Source organism: Suncus etruscus, chromosome 9 (genome assembly GCF_024139225.1).
Source record: "Suncus etruscus isolate mSunEtr1 chromosome 9, mSunEtr1.pri.cur, whole genome shotgun sequence".
Lineage (NCBI taxonomy): Eukaryota > Metazoa > Chordata > Mammalia > Eulipotyphla > Soricidae > Suncus > Suncus etruscus.
Window position 1 is genome coordinate 52,145,640 of NC_064856.1, and position 15,606 is coordinate 52,161,245.

At 41.3% G+C, this 15,606-nt stretch overlaps 1 protein-coding gene across 2 annotated transcripts in view; it reads right to left on the minus strand.

Moving 5' to 3' along the window:
• Positions 1-15,606, minus strand: part of NUP98 (nucleoporin 98 and 96 precursor) — a 90,714-nt gene that overhangs the window by 54,757 nt on the left and 20,351 nt on the right. For both annotated transcript variants that reach the window (XM_049780249.1, XM_049780248.1), the window contains exons 10-11: positions 5,994-6,086; positions 3,087-3,227 (exon numbers count right to left, since the gene is read on the minus strand). In XM_049780249.1, coding sequence (XP_049636206.1) covers positions 3,087-3,227; positions 5,994-6,086 — 234 coding nt within the window. The remainder of the gene's footprint in view (positions 1-3,086; positions 3,228-5,993; positions 6,087-15,606) is intronic.

Here is a 15,606-nt window from a genome sequence, read left to right on the forward strand (position 1 = left end):
TAGGTGGCTGGAATCCCAGCATTCCACATGGTTGCCCAGCCTACCAGGAACAATTTTTGAGTGCAGAGCCAGAAGTGACCCCTGAGCGTCTCTGGGTGTGACCCAAAAACAAAACAAATTTTTTTTCAGGAGGGGCTATACCTGATGTTCTTTTTTTTTTTTTTGGGGGGGGTGTCACATCCAGCAGCACTTCTGGCTCAGCACTCAGAAATTGCCCCTGGCTGGTTAGGGGAACATAAGGGATGCCAGGAATTGTCCTGGGCTGGCTGTGTGCAAGGCAAATGACCTATCCTTGTGCTATCTCTCTGGTCCCCTCAACTATGAAAATTTGATCCAAATAAATTTGATCCATAATAAAATGATTTAGAAACTATCTTTATTAAAAGTAAGCTAATAGAACCTGAGTGATAGCACAGCAGTAGGGCATTTGCCTTGCAAGTGGCTGACCCAAGACAGACCCGAGTTCGATCTCCAGGTTCTATATGGTCCTCGAGCCTGACAAGAAAAATTTCTGAGCACAGAGCCAGGAATAACCCCTGAACACTGCCAAGTATGATTCACCCCCACGCCCCAAAAGAAAAAAAAGGGGGGGAGGCCAGAGAAATAGCTCTGCGGTAGGGCATTTGCCTTGCAAGCAGCTGACCCAGAACGGATGGTGGCTCAAATCCCGGCATCCCATATAGTCCCCTGTGCCTGCCAGGAGCAATTTCTGAGCTTAGAGCCAGGAGTAACCCCTGAGCACTGCCCGGTGTGAACCAGCAAAACAAAACAAAACAAAAATTAAAAAAAAAAAAAAGTAAGCTAGCAACTCTAAAAATGGTGGTGGGTGGACTAGGAGATAGCTCAAAGAGTCTGTGCCAAGCTCTGCTTGTGGAGGTAAAGAATTTAACTCATCTCAACCAGAGTGCCACAAGCAATACCAAGAATGACTCCCACGCAAGCACTGGAATTAGTCCCTAAGTACTGCAGTTATGGTTCAAATGCAACAACAGATAAAAGACACATCAAGATGATAAGGATAGGGGAAATAGAGAAATAGTGCAGCTGGCAGGGCATTTTCCTTCCATTCAGCTGACCTGGGTTCAATTCCCAGCATCTCGTATGGTCACTCAACCATCACCAGGAGTAATTTGAGTGCAGAGTCTGGAATAACCTCTGAACATAGCTGAATATGATGCCTCCCTCCCTATATTTTTTTAAAATAAAATGAAACTATGAATAATGTAAATCATGGTGCCTTAATCAGATGGCCAAGTTAAATGATTAAAAATGAAACTGTTTGCTTGTGGAAATAACAACATAATCTTTGATTTAATTAAGTAAAAATAACAGAACTAAAAATATCACCCTGGCGTCAGAGAGATAGCAAGCAGAGAGAGTAAGAAGCTTGCATCACATTCTGCTGATCCCTGTCCAATTCCCAGTACCACGATCCCTTAGACACTGCTTGATGTGATCCCTGAGCACAGAGAAGTTAATTCTGAGTACAGCTAGGCATAGCCCTCAAACAAAATAAATTTGAAGTATACTAAGAATGCAAAGGCCAGCGCTAGTCTAAGACAGACCGGTGTTTGATCCCCTGGTGTCCCACATGGTCCCACAAGCCAGGAGCGATTTCTGAGTGCATAGCCAAGAGTAACCCCTGAACATCACCGGGTGTGGCCCCGCCAAAAAAAAAAAAAAAAAAAAGAATGCAAAGGCAGCATGTTGACATGACTTAAATGTGTTTATACATTTACTAATACTCATCTTATTTAAGTAAAATTTAAAAGGAAACATTCTCCAGATCACCAGTCTCCATATTACCACTCAATCAGCATTGCTGGTGAGACCCAAACCATGCCCCCAATTTCACATTAAAGGCACTATAAAATTTTTTTTAAACTAGAGGGATTAAGGCAGTTGCCAAGTCCAAACTGTCAACCTAGGTCCAATCACAGGCACTACATCTGGGCAGTCAGGAAAAGTACCTGAGCCCTAGGAGCAGTAGCACCACCTACCATTCCAATCCCCTATCAGAATTTTATATTCAGGATAAGGAAAATAATAGCAAGAACAGACCCAGAGACAAATTAATTTTTTTAAGGCGCTAGATCCTTGTTTGTCTAATTTATGACTTCTTAAAGTCAGATGTGCTAGGGATCAAATCCAGGGCCTCACATAAAATAAGGTAAATACTCCATCACTTAGTGTGTTTAATTGAGGTAATACATGGTTTAAAAAAAACCATGCAAGTTTCAAGAGTATAGTTTCACATATCCACAAACACTCAACTCCAAATCTATACTCAATTTTTTCCCAGTGTGGTTCACAGTTTATAACAATATTGAAATCATTTTCTATTTGCAGTGTTTCTACACCAATCATTCCACCAATATTTCATGAAAGATCTGGCCACTCAGTGCCCAGATCTTTTGGTATCTCATGACTTATGTTCATTAGGGACTGTCTAAACTTTCTTTATTATTTATACTTCATATAAAAATAAAATCAACCAGAGATCTCTCCATTTTCTGAAGGGGTTGTTATCTTGCTATTGAGCTTTGACAGTGTTTTAGATACAACACCATTTGAAAGTACATATATAAAATCTGTATCTGTAAAGTTCTAAATCCTCGCCAGAGGCAGCACTTGCCTTGCTTATCTGAGCCCCTGGCACCACAAAAGAAAAAAAAGTTTGTAATTCAACATAAGACTACAGGTGAGAGGGGCTGGAAAGATGGCATGGAGGTAGGGTGTTTGCCTTGCATGCAGCAGGACAGAGGTTCGAATCCTGGTGTCCCATATTGTCTCCCGAGTCTGCCAGGAGAGATTTGTGAGTATAGAGCCAGGAGTAACCCCTGAGCGCTCCCAGGTGTGACTCAAAAACCAAAGGAAAAAAAAAAAAAGACTATAGGTGAGAGTAAAATAAAAGTATCTTTCAGCATACAGTGTAGAATGAATAGCCTGTGACTTATTTAACAAGTCTCACAATTATATTTTCTTTCCCTCTATCATATATACTATGAGACAACACTCAAGAAACAAATCCTTATTGTACCCCCACAAAAAATTGAGGATAGCCTTTCAAAGTGACTAAAACTTACCTACTGGGGCTTGTTGGGCTCCAGAGCCCAAAGTTGCTGTTGCAGGATTAAATCCAGTAGCCCCAAAGGCTCCTGTACCAAGAGGCCCTCCAATCTTAGATTGGTTATTCCCAAACAATGAAGCCTGTCCAGCACCAAGAGCTATGGAGACAAGAGAAAAGGAAAAAACACTATAGGAGAGGAACCTTTTAGTATTGTGCCAGAAATGAGTTACTTAAAAATATAATTTGGAAACTTCATAATGATCATTCAACAAAGTGTTTTAGCATCATAGGAAAAATACTTAACCTCTCCATGCTTCAGTTTCCTAACAAGTGATAATGTTAAACTACTTTATACAAATAATAAAACTAATTAACAAATATTAAAATAACACAGCTTAACACTTCAAACTATCAGTATCATAATCATCATAGATTTCCAATAAATTAATACTCAGAGAAACCAAGCACAAGGTCATGTTATTTAGTTAAACTTAAGTTAAACTATAGAAAACTAATATCCAGCTAAGCCATGTGCATGGCTGTATTAGTCATTAAAATATAAACTACTGGTAAATCCAGTATAGTTTTTTTGTTTTTGTTTTAGGGTCACATCCGCCAGCACTCAGGAGTTATTCCTGGCTCTACGCTGTTCAGAAATCACTCTTGACAGGCACAGATAACCATATGGGATGCAGGGATTTGAATCACCCTCTGTCCTGGATTGGCTGCTTCCAAGACAAGGCCTTACCGCTGTATTATCTCTCCACCCCCAAAAGTTAACATTTTTATGTAACAATCACATATATACATACATACTTATATTTATACATATATATTTTTGGTTTATATATGAACACATTTGAAAAATAAAAAGTCTAGCCAAATTTTCTATCATTCTTATTTCACAGATAAAAGCAGTATCATAAAAAGTCTTACAAGGTTTTAAATCTTTCAAAACATTCACATTTAATGCCGGAGAGATAGCACAGTGGTAGGGCATTTGCCTTGCAAGCAGTCGATCCAGGATGGACGATGGTAAGAATCCCAGCATCCCATATGGTCCCCCAAACCTCCCAGGAGCTACTTCTGAGCAAAGAGCCAGGAGTAATCCCTGAGTACCGCTCAGGTATGACCCAAAAACAAACAAACAAAAAAATCATTTTGCGGGTTGAAGGGAAAATACAGCAGGCAGTGTTTGTTTTGCACGCTGTCAACCAGGGTTTCACTTCCAGCATTCCATATGGTCCCCTGAACCCAGCAGAAGTAATCCCTGAGTGGTCAGAAGCAAGCCCTGAGCACTTTAACAGGTATGGGCTCATTCTAAAAAAAAAAAACAAAAAACAAAACAAAAACACCACACATTTTTAAAAGTAGGGGACAAAGATCTAAGTGTAGTGAGTAGATGCTTACCTAGTATACAGGCAACCTGCGTTTGATGCCCAGCCCCCATGGTCAGATGTGTTGGAAAATTAAATAGAATGGTATGTGTAACTATTGCTAAATTGTATTTATTACAGCAATTATTCAGGGCCAGTGGTAGGTAGGGCACTTGCCTTATACAAAGCTAACCAGGTTCAATTCCTAACAACACATACAAGTCCCCTTAGAATTGTGAGGAGTGATTCCAGACACAGATATGCAAACCTTGCAAAACTTGAGTGTTTGTTTATTCAGCAAGAATACTTGGTGTTGTCTTATTAGGGTTATAAAGCTTACCTGATATATGGTTAAATTCTCAAGTCTGTTACAAAGTTTACACAGGAATACTGAAAGTACATGTCATCATAGTGGCAAGACACATTAAATACTGATGACAGGGGCTGGAGAAAGTACAGTGGATAAAGTGCTTCCTTGCACATGATCCACCAGAGTGTAATTTCCAACACTATATATGATCTCCTCAGGCCCGCCAGTATTCCTTAAGTACAGAGCCAGGTGTAAGGCCTGGACATTGTCAGAAGTGGTCCAAAGACAATAAATAAAATACTAAAAATATCAGAAATAGCAATTCTACCTCAGAACATATTATTTGCAAAAGGGTTGAAAGACAGAGGGCAAAAGGCTGGGAATGTGGATTATTGGTAAAGTACATGCTTTGTATGTATCAGAGCTAGGGGTTTTTTCCCCGTGCAAAATTAAAGATGCTGGAAATAGCGCAGCAGTAGTGCACCTGTCTTGCAGGCAGTCAATCTGGATTTGATCCCCAGAATCTCGTATGTTCCTCCAACACTACAGGAGTAATTCCTGAGTGCAGAGTGAATAGTAAGCCCTTAGCACCACCAGATGCCAAAAATAAAAAACCCATAAATGAATAATAAGTAAATAGAATTAACACTGTAATGTTAATTCTTGGTGCTGGACAGAGCAAAGAATAGCTAAGGAAATAATAAATACCATCTGTGAAAATAAAAATTTAGGTCTTTGGAGCCGGAGCTGTGGCACAGTGATAGGGAGTTTGCCTTGCACGCAGCTGACCTAGGATGGACCGAGGTTCGACCCCACCCCCACCCCACGTCTAAGGGTCCCATACATATGGTCTCCCAAGCCAGGAGTGATTTCTGAGCATATAGTCAGGAGTAAGACCTGAGCGTCAGTCACCAGATGTGGCCAAAAAACCCAAATACACCCCCCCCAAAAGAAGAAATTTAGGTCTTTTACTTCCAAATATACGATCAGGCAAGGGTGTTAAGTTCTAGCGATTAAAAAGTCAAGTTGTGGGTCCAGAACAGTAACATGGCTGGTGCGGCATTTACCTTGCATATGGCCAATTCAGGTTTGATTCCTGGCATCCAATAATGATACCCCAAGTCTGCCAGGAGTAATTTCTGAGCATAGAGCCAGAACCCAAGTGCATCTGGGCGTGACCCAAAAACAACAACAAAGTCAAGTTGTATCATTTTCTAAATTTCATGGTTTATCTTACCTGTTCCAAATCCGGTACTAAGTCCAGTTCCCAGAGTCCCAGGTCCCGTTTTATTTCCAAAAAGAGTTGTTCCACCAGTATTTGTGCCAAAACCTAGAAGGACAAAAGAATGAGTAAAATGTACTTTTTGAAAAACCACTTTCAGTTCCCTATACAAAAGATTTGTTTTAAACAGTGTGACTCTTTAAGTTTTACATTCTCTAGTGATCAGTATTTAGAAATCCTAAATGATAAGCTATTAATTTTTAAGATGGAAAACTGATGCCTGTAAACAGCATGTTTATATAATTATATTCCAGATAAGATATATGAAATCAATATCGAATAAAATCCAATAGAAAATAAAGCAAACTAAATGCTTGAGCTTTGGGCAATTCATATTGTAAGGCTTAAAGCTAGTATCTACTGAATGCCTCATGCTTAACTGGTAAAAGAAAACCTTCCAAGTGATTTTGATATGTGTGATATGTGATCACATGTGAGGAACTTTAATGGTATCACAATTAACTCAAAGGAGTACTCAAGACATTCTAGTTAATATTTTAAAAAGTTAACCTATGAATGTTGTCTTAAACTTTCATTATCAGATGATGAAAATAAACAAATCATCCTCCTTCATTATAGATCCACCATAAAAGAGATAGCCTATGATAGTATCCTCTATAAATCAATTGTCAATGGGCTGGAGTGACAGTACAGTGGGTAGGTCATTTGCCTTGTATACAGCCAACCTAGGTTCAATCCCCAGGACCTCATATATTCCTTGGAGTCCCAACAGGAGTGATCCCTGAGTTCAGAGCTTTAAGTAAGACCTGTGTGGCCCAAATACCAATAAATAATTAAAAACAAGATCAATATTTTAGCAGAAAAGAGTACAGCAGGTAAGGAACTTTTCCTTGTGTACAACTGACCCAGATTTAATCCTAGAACCCCATGTGGTCCACCAAGCACAAGGAGTGATTTCTGGATGAACAGACAGGAGTAAAGAGACAGAAAGAAAAAGAGGGGGGGGGCGGAGAGATAGCATGGAGGTAAGGTCTGTGCCCTACATGCAAGTGGTTCAAAACCCAGCATCCCATATGTTCCCTAGAGACTGCTAGGATCAATTTCTAAGCGCAGAGCCAGGAGTAACCCCTAAGCGCCACCGGGTGAGACCCAAGATGGGGAAGAGAAGAAAGAGAGGAGAGAGAGGGGAGGGGGGGAGGGAGAAAGAGAGAGAGAGAGAAAGGGAGAGGGAGGGAGGGGAGAGAGAGAGGGAGAGAGAGAGAGAGAGTGAGGAGAGAGGAGGAGAGAGAGAGAGAGAGAGAGAGGAGAGAGAGAGAGAGAGAGAGAGAGAGAGAGAGAGAGAGAGAGAGAGAGAGAGAGAGAGAGAGAGAGAGAGAGAGAGAGAGAGAGAGAGAGAGAGAGAGAGAGAGAGACTAGCCCTATGCAATCCCCAAAACCTACCAGGAATGGTTCCAGAGTACAGAACCAGGAGTAAGCCCTAAACACCTCTGGATGTGGCCCCCAAATAAAACAAAAACCACTAAATTAAATCAACCATATGTCTTATGTTCAGACTGTCTACCTCTTTTGAATTTTAAATATATATATTTAAAAATCATGCTTTATTGGATGTGGGGGAACCTACATTTGTGTTTTCAGTAATTACTCCAGAACAATCTACACTCAGATTCACTCCTGGCAGCTCAGGGGGATCATATGGGGTGCTGGGAGAAACTCGGGTCACCCACATGCAAGGCAAAAATCCTATCCACTGTTCTATCAAACAGGCCCAATTATGTTTTTGATAAGAAATGTCAATTACTGACCAGAAAACCCTCTTTGTAAAACACTTCAAATTGTTTAAGAAGGTTCCACAAAGGGGAAGTGATCCAAAGAAAATAAAGTGTAGAAAATATCTCCAAAAATCAGGGTGTGGCTTAACTGTAAAATGCTACTGACCCAGGACAGACCTGGGTTCGATCCCCAGCATCCCATATGGTCCCCCGAGCCTTCCAGGAGCAATTTCTGAGCACAGAGCCAGAAGTAACTCTGAGAACTGCTGGTGTGACCCAAAAATCAAAAAATAAAAGAGATGAGTTTCCATTTTGGATTAAAATTTTCTCAGAAGGGGCCGGAGAGATAGCACAGCGGCATTTGCCTTGCAAGCAGCTGATCCAGGACCTAAGGTGGTTGGTTCGAATCCCGGCATCCCATTTTTTCCCCGTGCCTGCCAGGAGCTATTTCTGAGCAGACAGCCAGGAGTAACCCCTGAGCAATGCCGGGTGTGGCCCAAAAAACCAAAAACAAAAAAATTTTCTCAGAAAAGATCTTGCCATTCCATAGACAGCAGATGCCAGTATTTGTGAGCTACTTCAAACACATAGGAGAGAAATTAAGTCCTAATTTAATGTTTACAGTTCACATTTCCAGTAATTCTTACTGTCAAAACTTTATCATCTTTTTAAATTAAAATTACATATTATTTAGCTAACAGTCAATGACAAAGGGGCCATAATTATACAACAGAAACAGACAGGTTCTTCACTTAACAAATTAAAAACACTGGACAGTCATTTTATTTATGAAAACAAATTATTATTCTACATCCAATACAAACATAAAGACAAAATGAATTAAAGCTTTTGTTTTGAATTAAAGTCTTGAATGAAATAATCTGAACAATAACCTAACTCCTGGAAAAAAAATTTAGGGAGAATGCATGTTAATAATGATCTCGTGGGGCCGGTGAGATGGAAGGACAGCGATTCTATTCCCCTGGTGTCCCATATGGTCCCTCCAAGCCAGGGGCAATTTCTGAGCGCTTAGCCAGGAGTAACCCCTGAGCAAATGGGTGTGGCCGGAAAAAAAACAAAAACAAACAACAAACAAAAATAATAATAATAATGATCTCGCTGCTGTTGTATTAGTAAGGGCCATGAAAGCAAAAATAAATGAGTTAAATCAAACTAAAGTTTCTACCAAGGTAAGGAAATGGTAAAATGTGAAGGTGGGGCCAGAGAGATAGCACAGTGGTAAGGCATTTGCCTTGCATGTAGAAGGATGGTGGTTCGAATCCCGGCATCCCATATGGTCCCCCGAGCCTGCTGGGGGCAATTTCTGAGCATAGAGCCAGGAGTAAACCCTGAGCGCTGCCAGGTGTGACCCCAAAACCAAAAATAAATAAATAAATGTGAAGGCACTTAAATGAATGGAAGAAAATGTGTGCAAAAGAGTTAACTTTAGGGGCCAGAGAGATAGCATAGAGGTAGGAGGTTCGTCTTGCATGCAGAAAGATAGTGGTTCAAATCCTGGCATCCCATATGGTCCCCCAGGCCTGCCAGGCACGATTTCTGAGCGTAGAGCCGGGAGTAACCCCTGAACGCTGCCGGGTATGACCCAAAAAACAAAACAAAGTTACCGGTAACTCTAGGTGCCAGAACAACAGCACAGTGGGTAGGGTATTTGCCTTGCATGAGGCAAACCTGGGTTTGATTCCTGGCATCCCATATGGTCTACAAGCACTATTAGGAATGATTCCTGATTGCAATGCCAGGAATAATCCTTGAGCACCACTAGATGTGGCCCTAACATTCCCCCAAGAGTTAACAACTAAAGGGGCCGGAGAGATAGCATGGAGGTAAGGCATTTGCCTTGCATGCAGAAGGTCATTGGTTCAAATCCGGCATCCCATATGATCCCTGAGCCTGCCAGGAATGATCTCTGAGCATGGAGCCAGGAGTGGTCCCTGAGCGCTGCCAGGTGTGACCCAAAAACCAAAATAATAAAAAAATAAAATAAAAACCCATATATAACATAAAACACACACACACACACACACACACACACACACACACACACACACACAAATATACCCAACCAAGAACAATCCCTTAGCATTACAAGGTGTGCCTCCCCCCACTGGGGTGGGGTTGAGTAAATAGTACATGGATCAGGTGACTGCACTACAGTCACAAGTCCCAAAGGCACCTTCAGGAATGATCCTTCAGCCTAGAGGCAGAACTAAACTCTGAATACCACCAGGTGTGGTCCAAAAAAGAAAAAAAAAGGAGCAGGAGCGGGCAGGAGCGGTGGTACAAGTGGTAAGGTGTCTGCCTTGCCTGTGCTAGCCTAGGACAGATCGCAGTTCAATATTCCAAGTGTTCCATATGGTCCCTCAAGCCAGGAGCGATTTCCGAGCACATGGCCAGGAGTAATCCCTGAGCATCACTGGGTGTGCTCCCCACCAAAAAAAGAAGAAAAAAGTAGTAGAAAACCAAGGATGCAATTCAGTAGTAGGACTTACAGAGTAGAGTACCTTAATAGACAATTTTGTTTTTCTACTTTTGTGCTTCCCAAACAGTGCTCAATGGGTCTGGGGGACCATTTCTGGCTAATAGGAATCTAGGCTGGAAAATTCAATGCTTGGGCCCAGTAATGAGGTGGAGCAACAAATAACACTAGTAACACATCTTTGGAATGTTCTAAGATCATCTGTAAACATATGATATGTACCCCTACAACTGAGCCTCCTCCGTTGACATCTAGTCAATGGGTAATGAAAAGATATTTAATATCAGTCTTAAGGGAAATGTAAATTATATCTACATAAAATACAGTGAATAGGGAATCTTCCCTTGCACAGAGCTGGCCCAAGTTTGATCTCTGGTAACCCATATGGTTCCCCTGAGCAAGATAGAGGTGATCACTGACCGCAGACCCAGTAAGACCTGAGCTCTGTGCTCAGAAATCATTCCTGGCAGGCTCAGGGGACCATATGGGATGCCTGGGATCGAACCCGAGTTGGCCGTGTGAGTCAAAAGTCCTACCTGCTATGCTATTGCTCTGGCCCCAAAAAAAACAAGATTCAAAGAGAAAATAATAGTAAGTTCCATAGAAAGGTAATGTTCAAATCTGAAGATGGTCAAAAGGTACAAACATTCAAGTGAAAATCACTGAGACATAATATATAACATACTATCTATAGTTAATATGTTCCACTGTATATTTGAAAATGAGATCTTAGAGCCACGAGGGAGATAGCTGAGTTCATACCTGGTATCCTCCCAAATAACACTAGATGTGGCCCTTGTAGTCAGCACGCCTGGGACAGAGCATTTAATTTTCCAGTCCACACTCAGGCCACTGTTATAAATGGTTCCCAGGATTTGTTAGGCCTTCCCAGCCATCAGTCTCTGTCCCACTCCATGCCCCAAAAGAAAAAGAAAATCAGGGCCAGAAATTACAGGAGTTATGGTGCTTGCTTTGCAATAAAATTAACAAAGGTTTGAACCTCAGCACCAAACACATTGACAGAATTCACTCCTGAGCACAAAGCCAGAAACAGGTAAGTACCAATAAATAATGCTGGTATCTTAAAATTACACACAAAAAAGATTTTTGTGACGTTATAAATTAACAAATATTGATGAGATCGTGATTAATTTCAAAAAGCCTATCAAAAAGCATATGCATATTGAATCATTACATTATATATGTATGCTTTATTTCAATTAGACATTAATTCAAAACAAAATAATAGTTTTAAAAAATCTTATGTAGGGGCTAGAGAGATAGCATGAAGTAGGGCATTTGCCTGGCATGCAGAAGGACGGTGGTTCAAATCCTGGCATCCCATATGGTCCCCCAAGCTTGCCAGGAGCGATTTCTGAGCATAGAGCCAGGAGGAGAAAAACCTGAGTGCTGCCTGTGTGAGCCAAAAAAATAAAAAATAAAAATCTTACGTAGAGCTAGAGCCATAGTTTACAGGACTCACGAGCATTCTGCGCATGTAGGACCTCTGGAAGCAACTCCAAATCCATCACTGAGTGTGGCTCAAAAACCAAAATACCCTCTCTTTCATAGAGATAGCAAGTAGCAGGGGAAGAACCAATGATGTAAGTCTGGTTTGGGTAAAATCTGCCCAGCCTAGGGCCAGATAGCTAGTACAGCACATAGGGAGTCTGTCTTGCAAAGCAACCCAGGTACAACCCCCAAATCCCAGGCACCTCCAAAAATAAATCCTAATTGTAGAACCAGAAACAATCCTTGAGCATCACTGAGTGTGGCCCAAACACAACAAAAAAACAAAAGGATATGCCTGGCAAAATCATTTTGTTTTGTTTCGTTTGGGACCATACCTGGTAGTGCTCCAAAGTTACTCCTGGCTCCGAGCTCAGAAATCGCTCTTGGGGCTTGAGAGATAGCATGGAGATAAGGCGTTTGCCTTTCATGCAGAAGGTCATCGGTTCGAATCCAGGCATCCCATATGGTTCCCCGTGCCTGCCAGGAGCAATTTCTGAGCATGAAGCCAGTAGTAACCCCTGAGCACTGCCGGGTGTGACCCAAAAACCACAAAAAGAAAAAAAAAAAAAAGAATAAAAGAAACCGCTCCTTGGAGCCAAAGAGACAGCACAGCAGTAGGATGTTTGCCTTGCAAGCAGTCGATCCAGAATGAACGGTGGTTTGAGTCCCGGCATCCCACAAGGTCCCCCTGTGCCTGCCTGGAGCTATTTCTGAGCACAGAGCAGGAGTAACCCAAGTGCTGCCATGTGTAGCCCCCGCCAAAAAAAAAAAATCGCTCCTGGCAGGCCCAGGGGACTATATGGGATGTCAGGGATCAAAGCCGGGTCAGTCGTCCAGGTCAGGTCAGTTGGTCACGTGCAAGGCAAACCATCCTACCGCTGTGCTATTGCTCTGGCCTCCCCCACCAAAATATTAGCAATACTCAGAGAATCTTCACATTGTAAGGCATCACCAACCAATGCTGACATAGTATCTATTATTCTTCTTCTGAAGCAATTTTATTAGTTACTTATTATTTACTTATTAAAATGTACTAAACACATTTTTCACCTTGAAAGATTTCATCTACATTACCTAAGTTATGTACTTTAGGCATTTTTCAAGAAGCCTGTTTTCTTTCTTGAATACAAAGTTCTCCAGTGCCCATCACTCCCCCCTCACATTCTCTAAGTAAATATTTCTAAATAAAAACATCATACTGCTGGAGAGATAGCATGGAGGTAAAGCGTTTGCCTTGCATGCAGAAGATCGGTGGTTCAAATCCCGGCATCCCATATGGTCCACTGAGCCTGCCAGGAGTGATTTCTGAGTATAGAGCCAGGAGTAACCCCTGAGCGCTGCCGGGTGTGACCCAAAAACAAAACAAAACAAAACAAAACAAAAAAACAGAAAAAAACAAAACAAAACACATTATACTTCACTAAAAACATAAAATAAATGAAAAATTGAGTTCTTAACTCTAGAGAATAAGGATTTGGCCACAGCAATTTTACTAAGTATCCCAAACTATACCTTCCTAATTATAATCACTGCCACAATAAAACATAATCCTATACTGGGTAATATAAAACTAACAACAAAGCTCCAAATCTCTGAATAATTTATTCAATTTCCAGATCTTTTATTTTAAAATCAGTTTATGTCTATTCACAAAATTAAAGTTGACAGCTTCCCACAAAATAGGAACCTTAGGGACCAGAAAGATAATTCAGTAAGTAGGCTACTTCTCTCGCACATAGTCAACCATGGTTTAATCCTGAGCACCACCTATAGATCCTTAGCTTAGTGCCAGGATTAAATTCTAAGCACCACTGGATATGATCCCAAAACAAACAAAAATTAGAAATATTGCATAAAGCTTCATTTATATCTGGATCCCTCCATGATAGTGAAGTTCACCAAAGATTAAAACAAAACTTGTTGGACTGGAAGAGTAGTACAGTGGGTAGGGTGTTTGCCTTGCACAGAGATGACCTGGGTTTGATCCCTGGCTTCCCATATGGTCTTGCAAGGTTGTTAGAAGTGATTCCTGAGCATAGAGCTAGGAGTAACACTTGAGTGCCATCAGGTGTGGCTCCAAAACTAAAAATACTTCAAACCAATCTGGATTTTAAAGAATCCTTTCTTTCAGAGCCCCACCACGTTCATTCTTTAATTCATTTAACAAAATTATAGTGAAGCACTTACATTACTGTATGCAAGGAAATTTTTCAAAGACAAATCAACTTTATTTCTTTCTTTTTTTTTTTTTTTTTTTTTGGTTTTTGGGCCACACCCGTTTGACGCTCAGGGGTTACTCCTGGCTATGTGCTCAGAAATCACCCCTGGCTTGGGGGGACCATATGGGACACCCGGGGATCGAACCGCGGTCCTTCCTTGTCTAGCGCTTGCAAGGCAGACACCTTACCTCCAGCGCCACCTACCCGGCCCCCTTTTTTTAAAAAAAAAACTTTATTTATTTATTCTTTGGTTGACTGATTAGTTTTTGGGACATACCTGGCAGCATTCAAGGGTCACTACTGGCTCTGCACTCCGAAATCGCCCCTGGCAGTCTGACAGCCCATATGAAATGCCAGGAATCAAACCAGGTCCCTCTCAGGTAGGCCATATGCAAAACAAATGCCTTATCACTGTGCTATCTCTCTGGCCCCTATTTCTTTATTTATTGTTTTCTGGGCCAAGCCAAGTAGTGCCTACTCCTGGTGGGGCTCCAGAGGCCAAATATGGTGCCAGGAGTCAAATTCAGGTCAGTCACGTGCAAGGCAAGAGCACTACCCACTGTATCACCACTATATCTCCTAAAAGACAATTTAAATTTAGCACATGAACTAGTAAAGCATATCAAATTAAAGATGATACCAACCAATCCAAAGCACTGTATATATTCATATAAAAAACTAAAAAAAGAATTATGCAACCATAAATTAACACACACACACAAGCAAACATAAAAATCCACCCTACTTTATCATGTATATAATTCAAGTGACTAACATAAAATTACATTACATTCTGGGGCCAGAGTGATAGTACAGTGCGGAATATGTTTGCTTTGAACGCAGCAGACCCAGGTTTGATCCCTAGCACCACAAATGGTCCTAAGCCCTATGAAAAGTGATTCCTGAGCAAAACGCCAGGAGTAAGCCCTGAAAACAGCTGATGTGGCCTAAAATCCAACAAGGACAACAAAGAAATAGATCATTAAACTCAGCTATACTCTAATTTTCTTGTTTAAAACTTGACCTAGCAAAATGGTAATCAAATGGATTTCATTTGTGGTTCTGGATCACTGATAAAATAATCCAAAACTGATGTTCCTGTAATTTGAAAAAAGAAAACTACATCCATTACAAAATCAACAATCTACAACATACTACTGCACTTGTTGTATGGGCCCATTTTATCCAAAGCAAGTAGTTGAGAGAACATTAGTGAGAATAGTCAAGTTAAATCTCTCTTTCTTTTGTTTGTTTGTGGTCACACCCAGCAGCAATCAGAGATTATCCCTGACTATAAACTCAGAAATCACTCCTGGCAGGCTTGGGGGACCATATGGGATGTCGAGATTCGAACCACCCTCCTTCTGCATGCAAGGTAAGCGTCCTACCTCCATGCTCTCTCTCCGGCCCCAAGTTAAATCTCTTTTAAGAATCTCTGGAAAGGGGCCAGAGAGAGAGCATGGAGGTAAGGCGTTTGCCTTTCATGCAGAAGGATGGTGGTTCAGATCCCGGCATCCCTTATGGTCTCCTGTGCCTACCAGGGGGGATTTCTGAGCATAGAGCCAGGAGTAACCCCTGAGCACTGCCGGGTGTGACCCAAAAATAAA